This window comes from Lonchura striata, chromosome 6 (genome assembly GCF_050655825.1).
Source record: "Lonchura striata isolate lonStrDom1 chromosome 6, ASM5065582v1, whole genome shotgun sequence".
Taxonomy (NCBI): domain Eukaryota; kingdom Metazoa; phylum Chordata; class Aves; order Passeriformes; family Estrildidae; genus Lonchura; species Lonchura striata.
This window is the reverse complement of record NC_140708.1, coordinates 32,397,026-32,409,837: the sequence shown is the minus strand read 5'-3', so window position 1 is coordinate 32,409,837 and position 12,812 is coordinate 32,397,026. Positions and strand designations below refer to the sequence as shown.

The window sequence follows — 12,812 nt, the reverse complement described above, 5'->3', positions numbered from 1 at the left end:
AACAAAGAAATTAAAATAAAAATAAAAGCAAAATGCCTAAAAATGCCATTGAAGGCAGGAAGAAGAAACCCAAGTCCTTCTTCCTTTTAAACAAGGACAATCAAATGATGAGTAGCTGAAAATGTGGCCACACACACACACTCCTCCATATACACATACATACACAGAGGCAGTTCATCAGAAGTGAATCGGAGAGAGAAAGATGAATTTGAACCCTTTATCCCCTGTCCTTTATAAAGGCTGCCACTCAGTAAACGGAGATTGCTCTAATTACTGTGACAATTCTGCACCCCGTTCAAACAACTTTTGTGCTCTGGACAGGTTTCTCTGCGAGTTTGAAATTCTTGGCCTGAGAACCACTCTTGTCTAAAAGAGGTTTCTCGTTGCAAACGCAGAATGCAACACTAACAAGTTGTCCCTCTTTTCAGCTCCTTTCATTCTCCTCTTTTCCAACTGCCTGATTCAGGGCTTAATGGAAACTTGTCAAGGCTTTTCTTCCCACAAACCCTGTAGAGCCCCAAGGCAATCTGTGCACAGAGCAACCACAGGAATCTCATATTGTCAATTAAAATTGAATAGACACCTGATAACCAAGTATGTGTTCAAGGATAATATACATCACATGCATATACACAGATGTACCTGTGCAGCCAGTCCAATGCCCACATTTGGGCACACCAGCAGCACAGCAACTCACTACTTCCCATTTACAACCACCCAGTGACACCCAGGTCCTAGTTTTCACTTTTTCGTTCCATATGTATTAAATTTAATTTCACTTTTATGAAATTAAAAACAAAGTACTTTCAAGTACTGTAGTCGAGCAACAGAATACAATGGAAAAAAAACTAACTATATATATCAAGCACTTGGCCTTTAATAACCCTGGGGATTGTAAAGATATTTAGCTGCTATCCAGATAAAATAAGCTCTGTGGATATTCTTTACACAGTAGTTTGTGACCAATGCAGCAGTTATGTTTGTGACTATCTCCTGTAAATACCTTTTTTTTTTTTATTTTAATTGACACAGACATGATTTAAGCTACATTTTATGATGTAGTTTAAGAATTAATAAAACCCCATGGAAGAATATAACAGGGATTAAAGTAAACTGAGACATTTGATTAATAATAATAAAAATCTCAAATAACTTGACTTCCAGACAGAAAACTATAATCTGTAACTCCTCTGAAAGGGAGAAAACCTTCCTGTAAATGTCCCACAGAAAACAAAGCTAGAAACACTGACTGCCATCTTATTCTTCTGATGTGTTCATTCAAGGTCATACCTTCCCTCAGATTCTTTAATATTGGCAAACATTTACAACAGAGCAGTTTCAATAGCTGTCTGTTCAGCCTGGGTGTAGATCAATGCATCATCTATATGCCGACTTCCAGACCTTGTCTATGTCAGAGTAGTGGTCCTGGTTTTATAAATCTCTTAAATCTAATTAAACCAATGCAAACCTCTTACTGTCTATGTTCCCAAACCAGTTCACTCATTTAACCAAGTTAAAATTATTCAGGCTACGGTTTAAAGCAGTTCCAAGAGAACCTTTATTAAATATTACTATCAGTTAAAAACAGAAATCAATGTAGCAGCTTTTCTCCAGAACAGAAAAGCCTATAGTCTCAGATTTTTCCAGATCATTATTTAAGGAGTCACTGACTCCAGTGGGAGTTCGGATGTGCTCCAAGAGGTACGCCTCCACCTTTTCTTGCTCTGCTTTTCCCTTTCTTAAAATAGGACAATTTGTTTCTATTGCATCAACATCCAAGAATCTCTCATATTCCCCAGAATGCCCCTTTGCAGTATTTTCAGATTGGAAATTTCTATTACTTTATTACTTCCCACATTCCCATTTCAGACTATTTTTTTTTTCTTTTTCTTTTTTTTTTTTTTTTTGGTGTCTCAGCTGCATCACCACCAGTAGTGAATTAAGCAGCAGAGAATGATTTTGTTGTATACAGCATCTTTCATGCCACAGATACTTTGGAAAGACCTACAAAGCTGTGAGACAGACACAAGTCAAGCACATTTATATATTCACACTTGGTCGTCATAGGCATGCAATCATACTTCCCACGCAGCCTAGGGCACTAAAACCTGCTCTGCCAAGAGGGGAGAACAGTTAGGCAGGACTAATTGTGTCAGTAGGAAGAACTAAATGGTTAAATCCAACAAGAGTCCCTCCTGAATTCAGCCTCACTCCCTAGCTGAATGCCTGCAGGATTTTGTACCCAAAACATCTGACCCCAAAAAGAAACTGCCCGCCCATTTTCTCCCTCCTTTGCTGCTTTACCAAGCAGCAAAGGCATTTCAAACAACATAAATCCATTTTCCACTCAAAGCCTACTTGGCTCCTATAATTTCTATCATTTTCCTGTCATCATTTCTTCTTTGCTGAAGCCAGCAGCATATGAGTCAGATAACAATCATTAACTTTTACAACTTCCACAGAAATCCACCTACTCACATTAGAAAAGCAGAATTGACATGCAACACAGCCTCGGACCAAACCCTGATCCTGCCAGGATGTTCCACACATCTGTGGGAAATACTGCACAAGCAGGAGCTCATTCAAGAATTCACCATTGGAAATGTAACTTGACTTCCCCCACCCCCCCCCTCCTCCAGGAGCAAAAGACTATGATGAAGGAGCAATACATCAATATCATATTTAGTTGAGTTTGGCATTCTCAATGCCTTCATCCACTTTTGAAGAACTTGGCCATTGGTTCAAGACACACAGGGCCTGATGCAAAGCCCTTCGTTATTAATAGAAGCCTTTTTTCCAATGACTTCAATGGATCTTGGACCAAGCCCAAGGAAGACAAGATTTCACAGCAGTAAGAGTGACACACATTCTCCACATTGGAAAAAAAAAAAAAGGCAAAAGAAACAATACAAAGCATTTACAATGTCAATCTGTATAGCACAGTTTTGTTTGTGTTTTGCTTTTTTAAAATAGGCTCTAGGCTGTTGGATTACTGCACCCAAAAAGTCTCTCTGAAGGTGGAAGGAATCACAGGCAGATAAAAAATGGTGAGATACACAATAATCCCAGTACCTCTCTCAACTAAGATGTAGAGGCATCCTCTACCGCAACATTTCTTGTAAGTTGCTGCAGCCACATTTTAAAGTGTCCCAGCACTATAAACTCCTCCAGTAACAGCTACAGTATTACCCATGATGAATTAATTTATATTAATATGGCTATCACGCGCATTTCCGTATGAAACCCATTGTTCTGGAACATTAATAAAACCTCACTAAGTGAAGTAACATGGTACCTCTACACTTAAAGATATTTAGAATAAACACATTTAGAACAAAATTGCTAATATCTTTAGTTTATCATATTTGGCACAGCAAGCAGAAACCCAGTTATCTTCTCAGTACGTATTTATAGCATCGCCTTTTCCCATTCATTCTGCATTTTCTTAGAGAATCTGCTGTACCCTACATCTGCAATTCATTGACTTTACAATTTACCACATGTTGAGATGGAGAGGTCTCAGCTCCATTTGAATCACTGCACAAATATGCAAGTGATTTATCGTTTTAAAACTAAAGACTGCAGAAGAACGACTCCACTTTTCCTGAACATTACTCCTTCTGGCAGACCATGAACAATTACAGCGCGTACTAATTAAGCTCTGTAAATGTGCTGTGCCCTGCTAATGCCTACCAGGCCTCAAATTTAGTTGCATGAAGCCAAACTTCAGCCAGCAACTTAACTCATTCAGCACTGCCCAGTTGCCTGAGCGTGACCCCACAAAGAATAAGGGTCGAGGGTTGAGCCAACCTAAAACAAAGGCGTGAGACTGAACAGATTTTTGCTGGAAAGAATCACAGAGGGGAGATGCTGGAGGGGGTGGGAAGCATGTTGGGAATGAGGGGAACATCCTTGTTGATAACCTGTTAAAAAGGTACAATACCATACCAGCTTTGCAGTGCAGTGCTGGGGGATTCAGATCTGTCCCTGGGGGCTAATAAGTCACAGCGCTCCATTGATTAGGGAAATGCATAAAACCTTCAACAAAACTGTACAGCTATTTGTGGAAGAGCCGAATTGACAGCCCCCTCTTTTTTTTTTTTTTAAGTCAGGCTTTACATGGCTCTAGAAGAAAAACATATGGCTAAAGGAGTGCAGCTTTCCACCACACACGTAACTCTGCCTTTTGCTTAAATTAGTCTCCAAGCACAACAGTAACCTAGGGGGAAACCTGAAATCAACTGCCAGAGAAATTAAAGCTAAAAGTAATACCTAGGCATATTTGAGTAATCACATTATCTTGTTAAAACACACACACACCCAGCACAGACAAGACAGCAGCACTTCAAATGTGACTGTCCACTCTAGCAAAGCGTGTGTAATGGGGAGTGAGCCGAGAACAACAAGCTCAGTGCTGAGCAAAGCACTGCTTCTTCTTGGGCCCCAGACCCTCCTGACACTTAAGAGTCAATCCCCAGATCCCAAGCTTCCCCTCCAACCACCCATTCAAATCCTGGCGTTTCCCCCCCTGCCTCCCCCAAGTTTCTACAATTTCTCCTCACGCTCCAACATCCCTCCTTTGTCCTCCAATTACTCTCCAGTGGCCCCCCTGCTCTCACAGTGCCTCCCCCAGTTAACCCCTCCCAAAACACCACCCTGTGCACGTCCCCCTGCTCCCCTCCACGCTGACCTACACGTCCATCCCACATTGTCCCTTCCAGCAGGACACAGGGCTTCTCCCCTAAAAACTGCCTCTAACCTCAACATCTTCATTCATTCAGCGCATGTTTTCCCTTAACGTGGGCTTTTGCTGCTTTCTAAGAGGCCCTGTTTTGTACAAACAAACCAGTCTAATATAATCTATTTCCAAGCATCCTCCTTCTGCACAAAACCCAAGGCAGTTTTCTTTCATCCCCAGCTCAGCAGTATGGGAGAAAATTAAAGGACATTTCCAGGTGTCATCTGTCTTTAAATGTTTGCTTGTGCCCGTATCTAGGAAATACTGCACAATACTGCTGAGACCTTTATGTAAAGGACATGAGCTGTGCTAAACTTCTTCCCTCCTTCAGCCTCGCTGCATCACCCACTGCCCAGCTTCTACAGCACCACAAGCGTTAATTATAAACTTCGGAGCCTACGTAACCAAAAAACAGCACAAAGATAAAGCAGCAGTTGGGAAGAGTAGCAGAAATATTCTTCGCTTTTAGGTGGGGAGAGAAAGGATTTCCATATCTCCCCCATACACCCCCACCAATACACTTCATCTCTCATTGCTTATAATTAGTGAAAGAAATTTGACCCACTGCCAGTGTCTGTGGACCTTGGATATTATAAGGCCAGCGTGGCGTCAAATATCTTAACATTCATAAGTGTTATAGGCTGTAAATAAACCCCGTGGATTTATGACCCTGCCGTGCTTGCCAGCAAACGACTGTGGCACATTTCTTTCAGCAGACCTGTCGAGGTGCAAGTTTGCCTTTGGTTGTAAAATTAACCATTTCCTTCACAAATGTGCCCAATTAAAAGTCAAAGTTTTAAGGCTTACTTACATATTTGCCAGGACATAGGACTAAGGGGACACCCGGGGAACACAGCTTTAAACATCCCCCCCCCCAGAACCTCACAACTCCCTCCAAAGCAAAACTTCTCACAACAGCCCCAATGTGCAAGGAAGGTGTCTGGTTTCACCAAAAAGCCCTGAAAAAAACCCAAGCTGACAACCCGACCGCTGTTATATTTCTCCGTGCCTATCGCCAGCCCTCATTTTTGGCTGCTCTGAGGCTGGGGGGAGCAGGCATCTCCCCCCAGGCTGTGCCTGGAGAAGGATCTCCTCCCTTCCCCCAGGATAATGTCATCTGCTTCCTGTGTAGGAGAGCATTTGCTAAATCCAGGTTGTCTCATGCTTAACTGCCAATAATCCAACTTCCACATAACTCCCAGACAGCTGGGAAAAGGTCCTTAGAGTTTTTAGTCATGGTACAGAAACACACGTCCACACAAAAAATCTGCAGCTGTCCTTTTTCTCTACACCACATTTTTTATCTGATTTTGGGGCCCACTCATGAAAATCTTTACAAATTTAGGACATTTTTACCTACATTCTGGTTTACAAGCGCCAGTGAAAGCTGCAACATATTCCTTCCCCCACTCCATGTCCAGCTGACAAATCAGCACATACTTGCTTGAACAAAAAATGAAGAGGAAGAAGGGAAAAAATAAACCACACCACCCTATTTAACATCCTCAGTCCTTGTATGAATGCATTCAAAAAAACCTGGAAAGGCATCTACTGTATTTTTTTTACATACAGATCAGCCACCGTTACACCTATTAAAATTGTTCGATTTCCAAAGCAAATATTATTTTTAATGAAGTGCAGTCCTGCAATTATCCTGTACACTCAAGTAACAGTACTGCATTATATTGTTTTGCAAGGTCCCAGAAACATGAAACTTTTCTCTAATTTTCATAGCCCCCTGAAGAGAAACTGATGGAGTAAGCAATGCAGCATTTGCTCCAGAATAAAATCTTATCAGACAAAAAAAAAATAAAGAAAAAGAAGAAGGAAAAAAAAAAAGGAAAAAAGCATAGCATTAAAAATAAATCAGCTTCTTTACTGCAAGTAAGTTAACAAACACAGTCTGTTTGCCACTGTATACCAGCTATGCTAATGCTATAGCAGAGTGATTCAGCAATCAACCTAATTAAGCACAAGAAAAGTTTCTTTTATGGAAGTTCCATTTGATTTACACCACAGGATCATCAGTTCTTATTTAACAGCTTGTTTTCACTCAAGTCCAGAAACTTTATTAAAAGCATGTCCATTCATTTTTTTAAACAAAGCAAATAATTCACTCTCCACTGAATAGCTCTGTATCATAAAGTACCAAAGTGCTGACATATTAAGTTGTATCTACATTATTAAACTAGTTGGTGGACATTAATACTATAATCCATACTGCAGACATTAAATCTCAACCATAAAGATTAGTAAAGAATTAATATTGTCACATCCAGACCGAAATCTTAACACTCCAGCCATAAATATTTCTGAAGGAGATGAAAAACAATTAGCATAAACACCAAAGAAGGGCAAGAACACCTGTTCTTTTTCAGGGCGATAAGCATTTTATTGTTCTCTATTTAAAATGTAATGACCTGTGTAATTACAGTAATATTACATTGTATTGCAAGGGCTTGGAATGTCACACTTTGAAAAGTGTTGTCAAAACAATTGGAGGGAGGGGAAAAAAAAAGGACCACCATTAACCCTTCACATCCCAGGGGCTAAAGCTTTTGTATAACGAAGGATTACATTGTCTGATTCAGCAGATAAAGAAAAAAAATCAATTTTCAAGGCAATTAATAAAAAATGTTTCCTCCTAAATATAAAAATCAAGGCGATGGGGCTGCTCTCCACCACAGCTATTCCCAGCTCCCTAACAAACAAACTTTGGGACCAAACATAAGCTTATCCCTACAGTCTCACTCAGCCAGCAACAACTTAGGGGAAAGGAAGATGCAACAGCACTAGTAAAAATAAGAGCATCTGCCAGGAGGGTTTTCTCACATTATACGGCATCTATTTGCTCACCAAAAGCATTAACCAAGCTCCAAATTTAAACTAAAAATCAAGTACACCACATCTACGTTTTCCAACTCTGAAAGGAAAACAGTCTCCTTTATTATCCATAACATAGAGCCACCCCAGTCCCTCCACAAGTGCAGAGGTGGAACTGGTGCTCTCAGATGCATCACTTCATTACTATTTGACTAAACCTCTACTTAATAACATTTATTCTCATAAGCACACCACAGTATTCTACCAATAGCAAGATTAGCATGCAAAAAATCTTTGATTTTTAAAAATAAAATTATTCCTATCAACCTTAATAAAGAGTTTGCAATATTTAAAGCATTATCCTCGAGAAAAGATTATTCCTCATAAGCAGATTTTATGATACTTCATAATTCTTCACAATCCTGAAGCAGTAAAGGAGAAACTGCTGCCCACAAGTTTGCTCTTGAACAGACAATTACAGGTACATTTAAAAAAACACAATAATCCCACTCCACCCCCAAATAAAGCAACAAAAAAAATTCCAGGAAAAAAAAAACCCACAACAAAAAAACCACACCCACAGACTTTTAAAGATTGTACAACAGCAAAAGGAAAAGAAAAACAATTTTGCTATGTATCTGTATCACCTCTTTACCTTGCATGCTCTGACACTCAACAAATATGGCTCCGGGAAAAACTACATAAATAAAAATAAAACTCGTAATTATGCAGAACCATCTATACCTTTCCAACGCGTATTTAAAAATAAAATAAAATCAAACAGGAAAGAGAAAGATCTAGTTCATCTGGAATTGAAAGCTGGTACAGCAGAGAACTAGAATCCACCTAAAAATAGTGTGTGACAGACAACAGCTATCCCGCTGAATCTTTATAATATTCTTCTCTCAGGCCTAAATAAACAACTTTAATTTTTCCTGGCTATAATTAAGTGGCAGGCAAACAAACAAGCATACGGAATGTGAAAGAATAAGGTTAAGAAGATAGGAGAAGGTTGCTGGAGCCTGGATGTGGAAATAAGAAAATTGCCTATTGAGTGTGGAAATATCCTTTCAGAATTCATCTGATAACACAAGCAGGCCACCTGCTATACCAACAATAAACCAACCTGTAAGCTTTTGTACAGCACCTTTAATTCACACGAACCCAACATTCCTATGGAGGCCTTTTTTAGCGGTGGGGGAGCAAGGGGAGGAATGCTCCAGGAGAGCTAACTGCTGAAGGATCCTACCCCACATGCTAAGGGAAAAGGGATCTGTAATAAAGGTAATGAGGAAAAAAGAGCTGTAGCTGTTGTAAGAAAAATGCTTTTAAAAAAAGGCAGCATAGGTGTGCTTCCGATTAGTCTGCACTCAGAACAGTGGAATGCATTGAAGGTAAAAAACGAGGGGAAAAAAAAAAGGGAATACAAAGCTTCACGATTCGCAACAAAGTGATTTGGAACAAAGATTGTTTTGCCATCTGGATTCTGGTACTTATGGAATTTGGAATTTATCACCATCATCCATATACATGTGGGTGACCATACTCAAAAGAAAAAATATAATGCATTCAGCCCTTGAATTCCCCTCCCCATCATTACAATTGCAAACTGCAGTCACCCCTCTGCTACTGTCCCAGAAATCACCTCCTCACAAAAAGAGCCTCACAAGCTTCCAAAATAAAACTCTGCCACAGCCCTAAACATATGCAAAGTCAGAGAACCTTCCTCACAACCTCCCTGTCACTCTACATTTACTAATCTGTGTCTACTGACGTTTTACTAAGTGAAAACAAGACTGACCCGATGTTTAATATTTTAATGCTTTAAAACACTTGTAGATCTGATATACTGAAGTTGTCCAAGCCCTCAGTCATTAGTACGGCTTCAACATCTACCCAACAGTAGATCTATTATTGTAAATCGCTATCTCGTGTTACCACAAGGATAAAAAAAAGTGTATAAACACACATGGTGATGGTGGGAGCGCTTCAGACTCAGAAAAACCCAGAAGAAACAAAACAGCAACGCTAATGCCATCGGGAGGAATCAGTGGTGTTTGAAAGTCCTAGTGGATTTAACCATTCAAAATGAAAAATTTTTAAACTCTTCAAAAAAGGAAAGGTGACACTTGAGAAATCTGATGTCAGAGTAGAGCACACCGTAGGTGACACTAAGAGCGGGGAAAACAGCTGGGACTACAAACCCACCAGCAGACCCCAAAGTTTCCTGGGATCTGGGCTAAACCTCGCTCTAGCTCCAGGCACACGCGGACCTGCACCCCCCGCCAGTGAACCCTGAGTTAGGGGTGAAAAAAAAAAAAAAAAAAGGGGGCAAAAAACCCAACAACAAAAAACCGGACGCTTTCAGCAAATTGCTTTCCTGCCAGCATACTTCCAAGAGGAATTTTGCTCGACTTGTCTGATTATTTTTTGCGCGGCTGTTGTTGTTGCCAGAGCCGAGCGAGGCGAGCTGTTTCCGGGCTCAGCCCTGTGCCCCGAGCGCGGCTCCCCCGCCCCGCAGCGGGACGGAGCCGCTCCCGGCACGGCCGCGGCCCCGCCGGGCAGGGCAGCGGCGCTCGGCCCCCGCACGCCGCGGGGCGCGGATCGCGGAGCCGGACCGGGCTGAGCCCGGGCACAACTCGCGGCACCCGCGGCCCGAAGGGGCACAATGAAACCGCTGCTCCCGCAGGCCGGGGCGGGCGAGGGCAGGAGAGGGTTAAGGGGGAGGAAAGGGGAGGGGGAGCCGGCCCAGCCGCCACGGAGGAGGGCAGAAGGCGACGGATCACCATGGAAAACGAGGAGTTTGGAGGAGCGGACCGCAGGCTCGGCCGGGAGAAAATAACTCCCCTCCCCAAGGAAGGGGAGAGGAGATGGGAAAGATGGGAAAGAGGGGAGCGAAAAAAAAAAAATCCCCAAAACGCAAACTTCTTGGGTTTTTCAAAATTTGTTTCCAGTTTTGTTTTGAGGCTGAAATAGACGTTGTTTGGAATTTGTTTGCTTTTTTTTTTCTTCCCCACCCCCCTCCCCCCCGCAGCGGAGGTTACAAGGGCTCCAAAAAAACTGCCCACAAAACTGAAAGTAAAAAAAAAAAACCAACAAATAAGAAAAAGACAAAATAAGAAATATAAAGAGAAGGGAAAAAAAAAAAAAAAGTAGTATGGCGAAGTGTAAACAATCCCCCTCCCGCCGCGGCCCGCGGAGTTTGGAAAGTTTGCGGCGCGGGGGAGGGGGCGGCGGCAGGGCCGGGGCGAGCGGGCACCGGGAGCGCGGCGGCGGCGGGAGCCGGGGAACGAGCGTGGGGGTGTGGGGGAGAGGAAAGAGAGGGGGAAAAAAAAAGGCACTTACCGTTCTCGCCGTCGGAGAGAGCGATCCATTGGGCAGATACGGGCTGCTGAGGTCGGGGATCATTATAAAGGGATAACCCGGGTATGGTGGGCCCTTAAACAACCCTCCATCTTGCCTCTTCGCAGCTAACATGGCGGGGAGACACGAGCAGGAGCGGGGAAGGAAGGGGGCAACAGGGGGAAGAGAAGGGAGGAGAGGGGGGAAGGAAAAGTTTTTTTAGCAAGTGTCCCCAAAAGAGGAGCCGGGCGCCCGGCGGAGGGGCGGCGGTGCGGAGCGGGCGGCGGTGCCGGCCGGGCCCGCGTACTCACCTTCCTCTAAACTTTCCCGGGATTTATCTCTGAAAGTTTCGGACCGAGGCGGGGGCCGCCGCTCCGCCTGGGAGCGAGCCGGGGGTCGGCGTGGGGCAGTTGGAGAACGGGGTGGTTGGGGTGGGGAGGATGTTTTTTGGGGGGTGGGGGGGAGAAGGGACAAGAGGAGGAATGAAAGACGAAAAAGAAGGGAGAGGTGCGGGGAGAAGGTGGAAGGGGAAACAAACAGAACAAAACAGAAGGCATCGTTACAAGTTGGTGCCGCGGAGAAAGTTGGGCGCCGGCGGGAGCGGGACCCAGCGCGGCGCCCCCGGCCCCGGCGCGGCCCCGGGCACAGCGCGGCCCCCGCCCGCCCGCCCGCCGCCCCGAAACGGCCCCGCGGGGGGCTTCCCCCGTACCTCCGAGTCTGAGGAGCTGTTTTGATTCGTTTCTGATTCATTGACGAGAGACGACTTGACATCAGCTAAATCCCTCTCCGCCGAGGAGTTCTCGGAGATCTTCTCCTCCTGCTCCCCTTCGTCTTTGAAAGAGATCAGTTCATCGTTGGCGCCCAGGTCGTCCCCTCCACCGCCGTTCAGCTGCGGCATTTTCCTCCTGCTTCACCCCACCAGCAGCAATTTTGCAAAAAGGGGAAGGGGAAAAACAAAAGAAAAAAAAAAAAAGGAGGGGAATGGGGGGGGGGGGGAAGGAAAAAGAAGAGGGGGGGGGAAAGTTTGCACCAAAAAAAGAAGAGTCCAAGGTGAAAGTTTCTTTTTTTCCCCTTCTCTTTCCTCCTGGGGAGGGGAAAAGAGGGAGGAGGAGGGGAGGGAAATGTCTCTTCTTTGCTCCTTTGCACCAGTGACTTTAGGCTTCTTCCTTTCCTTCTTCGGGATTTTCTCTTTCTTTCTTCCCGGGAGCTGCTCGGCGTGCACTGCGCGCACACGCACACCCGCGCACGCACTCGCGGAAAAATTAATAATAATAAAAAATATATAAACCGTGGGGAGGGGGGAGCAGCGGGGGGGAGGGGGGTTAAAAAAAAAAAAAATAATGCAACAAACCAAGCCCAGAAGTCAGCTGTGACGGGGGGGCAGTCGCCGCGGATATGGGGAGCCTGTGCCGCTCGGGTTTGAGTGAGTTGAAGTTGGACTGAGAGCTTTTCAGTTCAAAGGCGGCGCTGATTGACAGATAGAAAAAGGGGGATCGAAATCCGGAGGAACGGAGAAGTCTGGGATCCGGGATTATTGACAGGGAGCGAGAAACACACCAGGCACTTAATGAGATGCAGGAGAGGGCGGGGGCTCCCCGGTGACGTCTGCATAAATAAACAGGTCTGGGGCGCGGGAGGGGGAGGAGGAGGAGGGTGGGGAAGTAGGAAACTAACAATGATCCTTTTTGGCATGGGAGCGGGAGCGCGAGGGGAGGGCGGCGGGGGCGGGGGCGCCGCTGGGGGGGCCGGCACGCAAAAGGGGGGTGGGGGGGAGGTAGGGGGAAAAAAAAAAAATTAAAAATTGTGCGCCGTAGCTCGGAGCTGCGGGACGGGGGGGACGAGGGGAAAAACACTCGAACGGGTGTCCCTGACTCCGCGCTCCGGGAGCGCCAACTTTTACATTTTGGAC

At 44.5% G+C, this 12,812-nt stretch overlaps 1 protein-coding gene across 18 annotated transcripts in view; it reads right to left on the bottom strand.

Annotated features, from left to right (window-relative positions):
* The window catches only part of TCF7L2 (transcription factor 7 like 2), a 172,661-nt gene extending 160,333 nt beyond the window's left edge, over window positions 1-12,328 (bottom strand). For 14 of the 18 annotated variants that reach the window (XM_085583701.1, XM_085583702.1, XM_031505276.3 and 11 more), the window contains exons 1-3: window positions 11,613-12,328; window positions 11,215-11,281; window positions 10,907-11,031 (exon numbers count right to left, since the gene is read on the bottom strand). In XM_085583701.1, coding sequence (XP_085439827.1) covers window positions 10,907-11,031; window positions 11,215-11,281; window positions 11,613-11,801 — 381 coding nt within the window. In that variant the 5' untranslated portion in view covers window positions 11,802-12,328. The remainder of the gene's footprint in view (window positions 1-10,906; window positions 11,032-11,214; window positions 11,282-11,612) is intronic. The other 4 variants (XM_077784694.2, XM_085583700.1, XM_085583704.1 and 1 more) reach the window with 2 other exon arrangements.
* Between the last annotated feature and the right edge of the window lie 484 nt (window positions 12,329-12,812).